Source organism: Accipiter gentilis, chromosome 22 (assembly GCF_929443795.1).
Source record: "Accipiter gentilis chromosome 22, bAccGen1.1, whole genome shotgun sequence".
In the NCBI taxonomy this organism is placed as follows: Eukaryota; Metazoa; Chordata; class Aves; order Accipitriformes; family Accipitridae; genus Astur; species Astur gentilis.
The window spans coordinates 19317765-19333134 of NC_064901.1; the positions used below are offsets into that span (position 1 = coordinate 19317765).

General features: G+C 48.9%; 1 protein-coding gene across 6 annotated transcripts in view; it reads right to left on the reverse strand.

Moving 5' to 3' along the window:
* Positions 1-2084, reverse strand: part of MAPKBP1 (mitogen-activated protein kinase binding protein 1) — a 108459-nt gene extending 106375 nt beyond the window's left edge. For 5 of the 6 annotated variants that reach the window (XM_049825416.1, XM_049825413.1, XM_049825414.1 and 2 more), the window contains exons 1-2: positions 1842-2084; positions 627-970 (exon numbers count right to left, since the gene is read on the reverse strand). In XM_049825416.1, coding sequence (XP_049681373.1) covers positions 627-743 — 117 coding nt within the window. In that variant the 5' untranslated portion in view covers positions 744-970; positions 1842-2084. The remainder of the gene's footprint in view (positions 1-626; positions 971-1841) is intronic. The other variant, XM_049825412.1, reaches the window with a different exon arrangement.
* Between the last annotated feature and the right edge of the window lie 13286 nt (positions 2085-15370).

Below are 15370 nucleotides of genomic sequence, written 5' to 3' on the forward strand. Positions count from 1 at the left end.
AAGAATGATGGATTTTTCAGGTAGAAGCAATTATACCCCAGACAAGACATCCTGAGGGAAGGGGGTCTGAGGCACACAGAGGAGGAACACAGAGGAAAGCCCATCCAGGCCTGTGGAATGCCCATCTGAACAGTCACCTCCGAGACACATGCCACATCCTCCATCTTTCAGACCATCCCACCCTTCCCCACATGCTGACAGAACACTCCTTTGTGGGGCTGAGAGCAATTGCTTACACAGAAGAACAGGTCTTTGTGTATTGTTAGCTGGTGGTAATGCAGGTTAGCAGTTGGAAACATGGAGGGAGAGGCAGCATTACATTTCTCCTGTTAGTTATCCATAAGAACTCCACACACCACAGTGTGGGAAATCCCAAAAGCTTTCTGATACAGACTGGGTACACACCACACAAGCAAAAAGAATGTGTTTCAGAAGAGGGACCCAGGCTTTAGCAAGGATCTGCAGCAGAGTAAAGATCCCAACTAAAAGACAGACTACAGTCACTTATCCGTTGCGCTCTGCAGCACCCTACAGTTATACCGGGTCTCCCAAAGCAGTATCGTTAGTACAGATGGGACCTTAGGCAAGAAAGTTAAAGCATACTGGCCACACCACACAGCACTCACCTTGCTGCCTATATCTTCACGCTTGTTGCCAGGCTTGCTTCTCCTCAGCTTAATGGAAGGGGAGCGAAGCAGATTTTTGATCCGACTTGTTATTGTAGACCCTTCGACCGACATCATCTCCAGGTGCCAAGAGGGTATTCACCCCACACACGAACTGTGCCTGGGTAACGAGCCCAGGTTTGCGGCAGAAATACCGATGTGCTCAGCTTTGCTTACACTCGTTCACATATCTCTCAGCGATTCGGCTCGGGAACTCCACTCCTGTTACACTGCAAGGCTATTCACAGAGGCTGGCAGACTTTCCTTTTGCAGATTCCAGAGGATCAAATCAGCAGTAATCTAAACTGAAAGATGCACCCGTGGGTCAATACGACATTTGCAATAAATTCCAGCCTCATTCTTTGCAAGAAATGCCAAATACAAGAGTTTACGATAAGGGTGGGTGCAGTATTACTTATTCTCAGAGGCTTCCACAAAAATTATCATCCTTTTAGTATCAATTAGCACAGCTAAACCAATTCCCAGATCCAAAATTTAGATGTTTTACACTTCAGTTTCATCTTATGACAAAGACAAATATTCCCACCATTGGACTCCATTAATGGGGACCATCCAGCCCCTTGCTTTTGCTCCATACACATCCATTCCACCTTAGCCTTCACAGCCTGTAAAGCACAACGCCGTACTTGATTATTAAACACCAAGTCACAGAAGCACACCGAGAATAAAAACAAGGGAGTTTTTAACTCTCACAAATTTAGCTCCGCTTTAAGTACACACACACACACGCATATATATACATATATATATATAGCGGGTGATACCTGATAATAAAGGCATATGATATTTCACATCCCCACACCCCCCTACTTATAAAGGGGATCAAGGAGGAACCGTAACTGCTGCCACCGATCACAGACCCCCGGCCAAAACGTTCACCTTACCCGAAGCCCCGGCAGTCGCCGGGGGCGGGGGGGGGGGGAAGAGGGATCCAGTCAAAGCCTGCAGTGAATTATCTTCCCGGCTTCCGTGCAAAAATGGGGGCGGGGGGAAGAGAGAGCGAGAAAGAGAGAAGGGGAGAGAGAGCAGAGGAAGGGAGAAACGTCCAAGTCAGCACAACCGCCAGCCCCTCTCCCCGCGGCGGCAGCGCTGCGGGCTGAGGTGGACGCGCCTCCTTCCCCTGAGCCCCAACCGGCCGGCTTAAACCTCTCCTACCTGGTGCCCAGGAGCGGCGAGGCCGGCGACCGCGGTGCCCCGCAGCGCCTGCCCATGCAGCCGGCCTCCCCCAAGGAGGGGCCGCGGCGCGGGCCGCCCCCGCGGGCGGGGCGGGGGCCGTTCCCTCAGCGGCGGCGGCGAGGCGGCTCCGCAGTCTCAGGGCCACGGCCAGATGCCGGGGGGGAGCCGAGGCCGCCCGCCGAGCCCCGCGCCGGCCCCGGGAGCCCAGGGGCTCGAGCGCCCGCCCGCCCAGCCGCTCCCCCCGGCGGCCGCAGCGCCGCCCGCAGCCCCGGGCCGGCCGCCCGGCCGCGCTACGGCGGCCCGCGCGGGTCAAAACGCGGCGCGGAGCTCGGGGCGGGGGGGCGGCGGAGGGAGACGGGGAGGCGCGGAGGCTTGGCGGAGGGATCGTGGCGTGCGGCGGCCGTGGGGGGGGGGGATGTGGGGGGGGGGGGCTGGGTCCGGCGCTCTGTGAGGGTCAGGGCGGGAAACTGGGGGAAGCTTGTCTCCCACCCAAGAGACAAGCGGGAGCCGGGGGAAGCGAGGGCGTGGGGAGACCCGCTCTGCCGTGCCCGCCGCCCCTCAGGGCCCTCGGTTGTGTCCCCGTACCTGGAGGGCGTTTGCTGTGGCTGGGGGTGCCGCCCTGGCCGGTCTGCCCCACGCACACCCGGGCCAGCCGTTTCTGGCTTGGCACCACAGCCTGCCTGTGCTGACAGGAGCCCTCTGGGAAGTGACAGGGCAGGGGGCTGTGGAGCTCCCGGGTGGGAGAGGGGACTGAGGGTGTCAGACTGCGCTCGCGTGCTGTGGGATAGCCGGGTTGGCCTCGGCTCGCAGCATTGCTGTGACACCCGTGGGATCTCCGGGCCTTCTTGAGGGCAGTGGTGCTGAGGGTGCCTCTGCACAGACATGGGTCCTGCATTTCACTGTGGAGGTGAAAAAGTTGTTGAGTGACAGACTTAACGCAGGGTAGCCTGACTTGGATGATACATGTCTACTAACGCTATACATCTGGTGTTTGGATCCTTTACTGGGGCTACGGTGGTCACAGAGCTAGCTGGTACAGAGGCTGCTGGCAAAGCCAAACCCAAGGCAGCTGAGCTGGACGTTACTGGATGACTCCACGGCCCCACAATGGCATGGTAGGACTCCACTGCATAGGTTCCCACCTATGATGATGTCCTGGAGCTCCTTGTCCCCTCAGCTCTCCAAAGTTTTTGCTAGGAGTCTGGCAGCCCACTGTCACAGCAAGATGCAGGGATGGAGCCCATGGAGTCAGAAATTTGGACGTCTGTGTGCTGGCTTATGGCAGGCGAGAGCCTAGAAGCAAACATATACCAAGCCAGCAAGAAGGTTTTGCCCTGGAACTGCCCAATAGCTGTTCCCCACGGAAGAGTTCAGAAGCCACTATGCCAATTCCTGTGCTTCTCAAATGGGGACAGACAGCTGCCCTACCATGACATGTCAGGTACTAACCACATCAGAGGAGTTCAGAGAGACATGTCCATGCTGGCCTAACATACATGTCCACACCAAAGCCCTAAAGGGGAGAAGGAAAACCAGCATTTCTTAGGATGGAAATGCGCTGCTAGCAACCCCTTCCTTAACATGCTCTGCCATTTACTGCAATCTATCCTCTGTCCTTGGAGCATCTTTTTGGCTCCCTATTTCCTGTCATGGGTGCCCTCCCCCCTTTCCCAACTTTGGTGACTGTCCCATCTTCAGTGACTAATTCAAACCCAGAGTATTCATAGCAATTGGATGTGATCATTCAAAAAATACAGTCCGTGAAAATTTGCTGAAGTTCAGGCGTAGATTTACCATGACAGACGATCCACACGGGCTATGGTCTTCCCCTTAATGGTGCCCATTGTGGCCAGCACACTGCCACCGTCGTGGCTTGTGACTATATGAACCTGCACCACCTGAATTTCAGGAAAAGGTTGTTTGCATTCAAAGTGGGATTCTGAGCAGGCACAAGGGTTTGCAGGACTAGGATCTTAATGCTTGACTGGTCAGAAACCTGCATGTATTGATGAAAACACCCAGAGGTGTAACACAGGACATCTTTCTAATCTAATCTCTATCAGCTCCAGTCACGTCATAGTAACCTGCAGGAAATGAATTTAAAATGTCAGTTTCTAACCTTTGTTAGGCTTTAGTTTTGATACGCAGGTGCCATAGAAAAATCCACGTTTGTTGCTATATCAAAAAGTCACAGGGTTCCAGGAACCGGGGCTCTCTGGAAGATACCAGATTTGGTGAGATTTACAATAAAATTGCAAGAGTTGGTAATGTTGCAATTATTTTTAAAATAATAGGAATATAAGTATAGAATCATAGAATCATTTAGTATCTTAGCTTTCAGCCCCAGACACAGCCTGTAACCCAAGAGGTGGCACATAAGAAACGGATTATTCTAGAAAATGTGAATGTTGTCCATTCCTACCAACCCTATTGTCCTATTGCTGAATAACAGTGCCCTGTTGCTAAGGATGAGGAGAAATTCATGAAGGAAACCAGAGCTGCTACTGCAAAAATAAAATCCCTCTTCTATGAAGATTTACACATGTGCTTAGTTTTATCCAGACTATCAATTCTAGTGTGTGGAATTACTCACACCGGACGTGGAGTTAAAAACGTGCCCCAGCCTGTACAGGACTGGGACCTGGCACTGCACGGGTGTGGGGTGGGGAATAGTTGATAGTTCTTAAATTTCTGCTGTTCAACAGTAAAACATCAGAGTCATCACATTTGGGAGAAACATGCATACATTTGAGAAAGAACTGAGGGATGTCTTTGAAAACAAGGGACAGCTGAGATGTTTGCTTGGGAGACGCTGTTTAAATGCAACTAGTATTGTTCCTCTTTTGTTGAAGGCTGAGCACAGCATAATGTGATTTGTGATTACAATTCTTTGTGTCTGTGAAGCGACTGAAGAGACAGGCTAACTCTGAAACATCAGTGGACTTCTAAATTCAGTGAAAAGGAACCAGGACAGGGAATGGATGTTTCTGATTTTCTGACTAAAGCATACTACCTTTCTAGATATTTTTTAAGCAGGATGAAATGTCACAGTTTCTTAAGTTCATCCTAAAGAGAAGGATCTTGCCAGTGATTTTTAAAGAAACTTTTTCTGTAGTTTTATTAATACAAACGCTTGCTTTTTTTTTTCTTTGATCCTATTAATACAGAAGGAAAAGAAGCAGGAATCACCAGCTTCCTCTAGGTATTGCAGTACAAGTCTTACCACACACCTGTTTCATCATTAGAAGGGCCCGATTTTCCAATTGTAATATCAGACTTATGAAAAGTTAGTGCAAAACCCTTGCACTGACTCTACAACTACTAGAGCTTTAGCTTGGGTGAAACTGGAGTAGATGATGCTAAACTGCATGGCTTCTGTTCTCCCAGTCCTATCCTCCAATAAATACCAAATGACTTGAAATTAAGAGAAATAACCTTCTACCTTTCATCCAGTGGCATGTCTAGAAGCAATTGGTAAGCCTGCTGCTCCGTGACATGCTTCCTGGTGTTGGTCTTGCTCATGGTGTCCAAAATAAGCTCTCCCACGGCAGCAGTCTGGCTGGTAATCTGCTGGCCAGTCATTTGCTGCTTCTTCTGCCGAAGCTCGTTAAAGGTACACGTGCATGTGTGGCTTGTGATGGTGTGTGTGCTTCTCGCTGTGCTCAGCCACCCCACCGATTACTGCTGTTCCTTTTGCTGTGCCACTATTGTCTTCTTACTACTGCTCGCCTTTTTGTAGATGGCCTTTACTTCAGAACAAGGCTTGTCTTTTGCGATATGTTCCTGTAGGGCCCATCTCCACAGCGCAGCACCTTCGCTGAGATCAGTTAATGATAACCAAAGGCAACAGGACTCTCAGCTTCACTTTAAAGGTCGTGAGTTCTTCCTTGCCAGAAAGGACAACGTACCATGAATAAATTATATCATTTTATTCTGGCATTTGGTCTTGAATGATGTGTTCTTAAAGTAGTCTTCTGAGGGATGCCATAAATAATGGGAGAGAACAGATGCTTCAATAAACTAAATGCTGTATTTTTAAGCATGAGGTAATGAAGTATCTGAAAATGTTTTTTCTCTGTTGCAGAAATCCTCTGTGCTTTTCTAAGAAAAAGCATCATGCAAATAATCCTGTAATCCTCCTGTAGGGCTGCAAGCAAAAGGAACATTTTCGATGTGATTTTAAACAAAATTATTTTCCTAGTCAAAAATAACATGATAAAAAAGAGCATGTAAAAGACGACACAAAGAAACAGAGCAGAAGTGCTACATGAGCCCTCTCAGTGTGATATTAAAACCTTTCCTTGAACTTGTTCTCCTTACACACAAAGGTCTTCTCACCACCTGTGGCCAGGCAGGGAGCATGAGGCGACTCTCCAGCCAGCCGTGCTGACATGAGGAGGGGCAGCCGTGGTCCCATCACCGGATCGGCTGAGCGCTGCCCAAGTGCTGGGTTGAGGGGGGCAGGAAGGTGCCCCGTGCCTCTGAAACCACAACATATTGATACCATGCTGCAGCCATGATCCAGGACGGTCGCTTGGTCAGCTTGTTTTTGCCATTTTTTAACTGATTTCTTAAAGAAACAGATCTGAGAAAGGATTTCTTTTTTTCAGACACCGATGTGCCAGAGCTGACCTGCTCTCCTGCTACTAGAGGGAGGTCCAAACTGGAAGTCGTGGCAGCCAGCATGAGCAACTGAGGCCAGCTCAGAGACCAGGTGAGTTAGGGATCAGCGTCACACTCATGCAGATTCATTCCAGACAGCTTAGAGCATGGGCTGAACTTGCTCATGCATATCTGCAAAAATAGTGGGGACAGACATTTTGCTCCACACCCTCATTGCCACTTTCCTGAGCAATGAAGAGCAGAGGACACATTTTTTCCCACAAACTTTGAAACCCTGTGGAAGAAGAACATTCAGTCTTCTTCTGTAAGAGTTGTCTACCCTTCTACCTCCGAAGGACCATGGCACTGCTTTCCAGTTAGGCTAACGGCTATCATTTTAGCCTCACAGGATGTTGATTCAGCAGGGTCATAACGCCTTTTTTCCACCTGTTAACTTGTTAGAACAGTGAACAGCAGGCACTCAGACAGGGAGAGAGGGTGGAGAAGGAAAGACAAACAGCTTTGCTCTAGCCCAGAATAAAAATAACTATATGAGAAACTAGACAGGTAGAGGGCGAGAGAAGAAAAGCAGCTACCATGCAGTATATAGAGGGCATTTTATATTTAATTTTTCTCCAACTATGAAAATGACTGCAAGCTTAATAATAATTTCATTATTAACCTCTCAATTAGTTATGAGTTTGCCCTGGCAAAATGCACCAAGGATTCTTCACAGGACACACAAAGGTCTCCACACCTCAATGGACAGCATGTCAGGTGATGAAGCCTAACCAGAGTCAGTTGGTTTTGTTGACTTGTTTTCCCCCAGTGAGCTTTGTCCCTTCATCTCTCTCCTTTGTTGCCACAGCTACAAGGGATAAGCAGACAGAGTTTCGGGAAATTGTTTCCAACCGTAGCCTGGGTCTTTTTATCAGGCTCCTGGTACCTGACTTGAAATGTTTAGATTCCAGCCAGCAGTTACACAGGATCTTTTCTTCATATGTTCCCATGAAAAAGTCATGTAGACATCTATGGTTCATAAAGCATCCAGGGAGAATATGCTTGTATCACAGATCCCAGCTGAGCTTTAAAAAAGGAAAAATATACATGCATGAATGCTGTTCAGCTGGCTGCCAGGAAATTTTGCTGATAAAGAGAAACTATGGGCAGTACAAACAAAATGTGTAGTATAGAAAGCCCGACTAAAGATAGGAAGATGCTGCTTAGAAAAGGCTTGCATCTACCAAGGATGGATAATTTCTGTAATAAGACAAAAGGTGCACAGGCAAAAGGTACTTGGAAATCCCAAGCACAGCTACACTTTTTTTTTTTTTTTCTGAATTAGAAGAATGTGCCCTAAACTGAAGGAAAAAATTACAAATTCATTTAAATTTTGGCTCTGCTAGTATAACAGGTCAACTAGTCCACTTGTGTCTCTCTCCTGTATTTCAAGGGATCAACAAAATCCATGCCCTCATGTAAAACTATTTTTAACATAATTAGCAAAGTACGCACATGTGTCCATTCAGCTGTCAAACCACGGCCGTGTTCTGACTCAGTGGTGCCTGAGGCACGTGCGCATCCGGTGTGCAGCAAGGTATGCTTCCAAGCTTGCTGTGAGGTGGCAGATGTGATTGATAAAAAACAATCTGGGCCAGCTGATTTAAGCCTGTAGGAATGGCTTCCCACGGGCGGCACATGCTGTGAACGGTCCTCACAAGAGCCTGGTCAGTGCTTGGATGCCGTGGGGACAGACAAGCCTACCTGGGTACTGCGGGGGCCAGCAGCAGCCCCAGCCCCTGATGCCACAGCCCCAGCTACTTCTGTTCCAGCTTCTCAGCTGGTACACATGAACAGTTATCCTCACTAGCTGTGGCCTGGCCCACACGTACATGCGTTAGACAGCTTGTGAAGGGGGGTAAATTATGTTACAACCCTATTAAATTTTTGCCAGAAACAGGACCTGTCTGTGTTGTTCATTTTTCAGTGGCAGGGGATCAGAATACCATGCGGTAGCTGCTGAATATAAACGTGTTGTGCTTCCTGCTGTCTACACGGAGGCTAGAAGAGAGGACATACAGCCGGTACTGAGGAAAAACTCGTCCCAGACACTATCTGGGTCCTGTGAACTCCCCACCATCACAGCTTTGGCTGGTCAGATAAACCATGACTTGCTACCCAGGCTAATCCATGGGGGTTTCTTTAAGCTTAGATCTAACTGACTCTGGTCCTATTTACATGCAGGACCAAATGGTTTGACAGTCTCAGAAACCCACAGTAGAACTGCAGCCTTGCATGAACTTTGTCTTTTTTTAGAGAGTAGTTAGCTGGGACCTTAGATGTAGATAGAGACAAGAACAGGGGTGTGCAGATAGGAGAAGGCTGTCTCTCATTGACTGGCCAGGTGCCAGAGCTGGCAGGCATGCAGAGATTGGATGTTGGATACAGAGGTCCCTACTTGCAAGGGGAGTCCAGAGCTGAAAACCACATGATAGGAAAGCATTTGACTGAGCTGGTACTTAAATAAGGGATGCCAAATCCTTCTTCCCTTTTGTAGGAGTTATTTGTGTTCCATTGTTCTCCTTAATTACTGCTCTCTGGAAATATGAAGCACAGTATGAACTTACCATTGAACTCAGCGAGGAATGATAAAGGTTTCCCTTAGAGCAGTCACTTTATAACTTTTCCAGTTTTGGGCCCATAAACATTTTGCAGTGAGTAGAGGTGCAGACACCTACATAATTCAGCCTGTTGGCAGTGGGTTTAGGGGGTTTGTGAAAGGTAGCTGGGAACAACTGCCTTTCACAAACATCTTAAATGTACTCGCAAGGGCTTACTGAACGGAGGTTGAAAGCTGCTGCCTTACTGCTCTAAGATCACCCAAGGGCCCGTTTCCTGTAGAAAGGTTCAGTTGGGTTATAGGTTATGTTGGGTCAGGTTAGGTTAGAGAGAGCTCCTTACCGTTACAGGCACAGAAAGGGATCACGAGATATGTTTTCCAGCATGTGTCTAAGCAACTGATTGTCCTTCACTTGTCCTCCCTCTGGCAGCATAAGCCAGAGTGTACAAACTACACTGTTTTCACTCCAGGGCTGTTCTGCATGGAAAGTAGGGGGGGCTGTTATTCTCCAGGTCTGCCCTGAGGCTCGGGGAAGAGGTCTTGCAGCTTCCTGCGGGGCTAAACGTCACATGGGAGCAATGTCTTTACATCACTTGGCTGATGACTCCCTGGATGTTCTTACGTGTTTAGGCCAGCTCTGCGCAGACTGCACGGACGGCACTCCGCACGCAGGCTGGCCCTGGCCCAGGGACCTGAAAGGAGAGAAGCATGCAAACCCCTCTTGTGCTGAGCTATGCGTTCCCCACCGCCTGCTGTCTAACCTCCCCCTCCCTCCCCGAGAGTATGTAGGTCACTGTTGACATTGTTTTCCTCTGAGCCCCGTCTGCTCCTGTTTTACCACTTTGTTCGCAATTAGCCTGTACTTTTGTAATTGACCTAAATAAGCCTGTTTGTTTCATTCTCCTTCATCCCATGCCTTATGTTTCCAGAGAGCAGTAATTAAGAACAACGTAGCATGAACATCTTCTGCAAGCCCAAAGCAGGCAGTGCCTTGGCTGCAGCGAGTCTTGCTCTTGGTGATCCCCAGCAAGCTGACACTGTAAACCAGAACTCAGCCAGCTTTGGATTTTGCCCTGAGAAGAAGATGGCATGACAGATCTTACAGCTTGAATGTGCTCTATGGCTGTCTGGCCTCCACAGATGCCTTTTATTATTACTACTGCTAGTAAAATTAAAGAACTACAGCAAAACTGTAAGCAAGCAAGCAAAAATGAAAGTCCCTCTGATGACAAGGGATGTCATTCTAAGCCATGAAATCCACCCGTTTATATCAGTTTTCACAGCTGCTTGCTATGTCTCCTGCAATCCTTAGCACATTGATGATGTTCTGAATTTCTTCTCATGCTGTGACCCTGTCGTCCCTGTTAGGGCTCAAGTATGAATGTTGGAAAATCAAATGCAATGGAGCATGCAAATTCTCTCTGTCTCTCTTTCTCTCATGTTGTTGAGCAACACTCAGCTGGCTAGGTTTCAAGCACTGCCTTTTGCCTCAGTATCCCCATCTGTTCTCATGAAGTCCTGCCTGGAGAGCGACATCTCGTGAATGTTCCCTTTACTTGCTCTGCTTTTTGCCTTTCACATCCTTAAAAACAAAAAGCAAACATCAAAAAAAAACCTTGCAAGAGAGTTTTTTCCAAAACTTCCTGCTGTGTCCCAGACCCTCCTGCAGAGATGTTCTGACTCTTCCCACTGGGGTGCCCACCTCTGCGTCCCCCTCCCGCAGGCAGGGCTGCAGTGGGGTCCGTACATCGGGTTGGCACAGAGGTCGGTACAGAGGTTCCCAGGGGTTGTTATGGAGCCTGTAGGGGAGGGCTTAGCATGTGGCATCCCTCAGCACCAAGCTCCATCCTCTCACCTCAGAGATGCTGAAACGAGGCACGGGCTGAAATGCAAACTACATGTCATACTGTTTAGAAATCAAATACCAGAAATGCTGGCACTGCATCTGTTTGTGTTTTTCCAGACCCACCGCTGGTACCCTGCTCAGCCCTACCTAGAAGTACGCAGTTTATGTCAGTCCCTTTGCTTGTGCTTGGTTCTCTGGAGAGACTCTGAGAGGACTTTGGTAGGCGTCTGAAGCAAAGCACATCTCTGTCCCAGAGGAGACTGGCGAGAAAGCAGAGAGTTGACATGGAAATAGGCACAAAAAAAGCTGTGGCACTTGGCTGTGGAGCTGTGGTTTTTCCAATAAGCCTAAATCTGGTACCCAATGGCAGCTGCATTTCTTTGGGAAGTAGGGCAACGAATTACCTTTAAACCCCTTTTAAAGTCCCCGTCAGTTCGACCCCTAGCTCCTTGACACAGACTTTGAGAGCCAGGTTTCCCCCTTCCTCTGTAACATACCTTGGCTTGCAGTATTCACCATGCAGAATGAAATTTGACCTTTCCACTACCCATGGCAACCATAATTCAATTAAACAGGACAAACCTTGGACAGCACTTGCCCTTAGGACCTGGTACACTAAACACGATACAAGCAGGAGAAGAGTGAAACACAAGACTCATGAAAGAATCCTGTCAAAAGAGAGTTGGCAAGTGAGTGCCCATCAGGACAAGGACACACACAAACACGCGTGCTCTCCTTTCTTTAGGTCCGTGCGCTTTACACACACGACAACAAATAGAAAGGACTGGGATTAATGGCAACATTTGCATGCTTGTAAGTCTAGCTGAAGAGCAGTCAGGCGCACATTTAACTTGTATGTGTGCATGCGTTTGTTCCCATTGCTAATGTGCAAATACTGTTCTGAATAGGGATGCTTTCCCAAAGCAGTGCCAATGTGGGCAGAAAACAAATGTTGAATACAAGAAAACACAGCGAACTAGTCATCTGGCAAGATGGCTGACCGAAACAGAAGAAAATATAAAAGTATAGCCAGATCTTAAGTTCATGGGAGAAACTCTTCAGATGTCATGGCGACGAGCATGGCATCAAAAACCTCAGCAGGTAAGAGAATGCAAGATAGTGGTGTGACCTGTGCTGGTATGTTCATGAGCAATGAAGCAAGGTATAACAACCCTGCAGACAGAGAAAGAAGTCAAAGTGGAAGGAAAATTCCTCTTCTTAATAGACTCAAGGTGGTGAAAAAGAGAGAGCACAGTGTATAAATGTCAAAGACACAGCAAACCCAAAATATTATTCCCAAAATTACTGGAATTAGGAATGTTAGAAAGCTGGTAGCAACAGCCTAGAAATGTTGCCCAGGAAGGTGACACCTTCTTCATCCTTTGAGGTTTTTAAGTCCTGGAGAAAGCCCTGAGCAACCTCGTTTGATCTCATGGCTGACCCTGCCCTGAGCAGGAGGCTGGACTACAGATCTCCAGAGGTCCCTTCACACCTGAATTTCCTATGATCCTACAAGTGCCTACAATTTGGCATACAGATAAGGCAACTACTGATATTGCCATGACAACAAACTGGGTTTATGCTGCTGTTGCAGCTTCATGCAAGAGAAGAGTGCACGCTTCCTTGAGAGAAATGTTCACAAAAAAAGAGTGAGATTTATAGCACAAAACTCCTTCGAGCTTTGCTTTCAATCTGGTGAAAGAATTAATAGGTTATCAGCTTGTTACACAGTTCATTTCTGCTTCTGTTTCAGGGTTGTTTTTTTTTTTAAGAAAGAGAGGAGAAAATTACATGCAGTCTTGCAAAAAGAAGATAATTACATCCTCCCCCTTGGGGAGACAACCAAAATGGCTTCAGCTAATACTCCCAGTGCAGGGGGGAAGGCAGCCAGTCAGCAGCCCGGGCCGGCTGCATGTGGCTCATCACAGCCAACCCAGCACTGTAAAACATATTCCTTCAACATTCGCCCTGTCAGCCTCCTAAGTAAAAACACATGAAGCAAAACGCTGCCAACGCTTTGCTCAAATACTGCAAATGAAATCACAACTGCGGTAATTGGGAGTTGAGAACAGGCAAGTTCTAGGCAGCAGCGATGTCATCCACCCGGCGAGCGGCATCGGGACCCCGCCGCCTGCAGGGGTTCTGGACTCGCAGGAGGAGCCCGGCGCTGCACGGACCTGCTCCGAAGAGCCCGCGGGCTCCCGAGTCGGCAGGCAGAGGATGGGGACACGCGAGCCTGCCGCCACAGCCTCTGCCCCGGCAGGTGCCCACTGGAGAGCTTGGAGACACGAGGGCGTTGGGGCCCGAGCACGACGCAGCTGCAGCGATGGCTCTCCGTCCGGCCACAGCGAAAGCTCTGCTGTCTGCCCTGCCTGCCTCGCACCCGGGTGCCAGCTGCGCATGGAGCGGATCCGGAGGCGGAGGAGCACTTGGTTTCCCGCATGATTTCCACTTGCGTTGCCTGCCTCCCAGCCAGAGCCAAGGAACCAGCCCCCTGGGACCTACCTTCAGCCAGGAATAACTTCTGACTTGAGGCAATTTTAGTAGGTCACCAAAGCCGCTGGGTTTTCCCTTTGGCAGTTGTGCCTCTCTTCCTCACCCTATGAAAAATCAAGTTTTCTTTCAAACATGAATGTGCCCCTTGTAAGCTGATCTGCAATATAATTATTTTCTCCCTTGCTCAGCAAAGTTTATGAAACTGGACATTTTCCCCGTCAAAGCCAGACAATGAGGCCTTGTCTACACTGGAGCACGGTAGTAAACAATTCCCACTGTGGCTGCCATCAGTTCAGCTTGCCTGGTGGGAGCCATTTATTAAAATTTCTTCCTGGAGACTAAGCCTCACAGTTCAAGTTGATTGCCCCATATGTCAGAGCCACAAAACAGTTGCGGGGTGAGATTCTGCAGGAAGACTTTTGTCTTTTTTTTTTGCCATGGACATTCAGAAGGTGAGGAAGCGAATTTAGAGCTTTGCAAAGTCTGCTTGAGCCGTTTTTTAAAACCAAAGAGTCATTGTAACCTAGAAGTGAGAGCACTGGTCGAGGAGCAGGAGTTAATCATTACTGTTGCAAAAGATTTGCAGGCACCTCCATTTTCTGTCATGCTTTTGCAGCCAGTCACCTTAATGCAAGTTATAACACGATCGCATCAGATCTACATCGTTTAAAAAAAAAAAAAAAATCAAGATAACCAGAGCAGGAAAATCCTATCTGCTGTGTTACCCATCTTGTACATGGAAACATTCGCATGTTTGAACTTTGCTGAAGCTTGGCCCCTCCAAATTTCTCCAGCCCCATAACTTGTCCAAGGCCGTCGGAGAGGGACTAGTGGCCATCAGCAGGCCCCACTGCCGCCTCCAAAATGCTGCAAACCCAGCAAAGCCCGGCCAAGCCGGCAGCTGCCCCTCACCCTGCGCCTGAGGGGCACGATCTGGGCAGGAGGGACCTTGTCCGCGCCCTGCTGCCTTTACAAGGCTGAGCATACAAAAACGTGGCTCCAGCCATGTCCCAAAGGGACACTAATGGTTTATCGAATCACGTTTTTCTCCAGCTGCGGAATGTTGTTTTATAGCAAAGTCCAGGTCCGGCACGTCTCAGAAATAAGGCATAACATTAAAGAACACGTTTTCAAAGCTCAGTGCTGCCAGTGCCTCAGGCTTAGGCAGGGACGGACAAAGCTGTCTGAGAGCTGTGCCCCCCGCGCGGAAAGGGCCAAGGGCTCGTGGCTGAGGACAGCGCAGCTTCATCCATGACAAGCAACAAGCGGCTCCTCCAGCGAGAGGCATCTTTAGCCGCTTTTAACAGCTCTGAGCTTCATCTGATACCGAAGGAAACCAGACACCTGGTCACCGTTGCGGTTTTTTTTCCTTCAGGAGAAAAGCAACTCAGCAAGGAATTCCAGGATCCCTTCAAAAATTTTATCATCATTTTAGGACACCTCAGCGTGGAAGATGTTGTGTGAATAAAAGAGCACAACTGGCAGACCCTCAGTCATGCAGAGGGTAGGGCGAGCCGGAGGGAAGCAGAAGGGAGCAGAGGGCTCGCTGCGACGCTGCTGCCCGGCAGAGCAGCGCAGACATGACCAGAGGGGTGTCAGATGTGCATCTGCTGGTTGCAGGATAAGGCAGGATAAGCGGCACCTGAAGGAAACCAGGATAAAGCTGGATAGATACCGAATACATAGGAGGGTGGTGCTGTGGATCTGCTCTTTGCAACTTAGTGGATAACTGGAGCTCCGCTCACTGGGATCAGCAGGGCTCTGCTGTAGTGCTTTCACGCTGGAAGGCTGCCTCAGCCTTGCTCTCAGAAGAAGAAAAAACCCGGAATTTGCTTAGCGGTTGACTTTGAGCCAGAAGGCGAGCGTAGCCACAGGCCTGGGCTTTGAGGGTCTGGAGCGTGTGTATCATGGCAGGCCAGGGCAGAGTGTGGGAAGCAGCAGGTT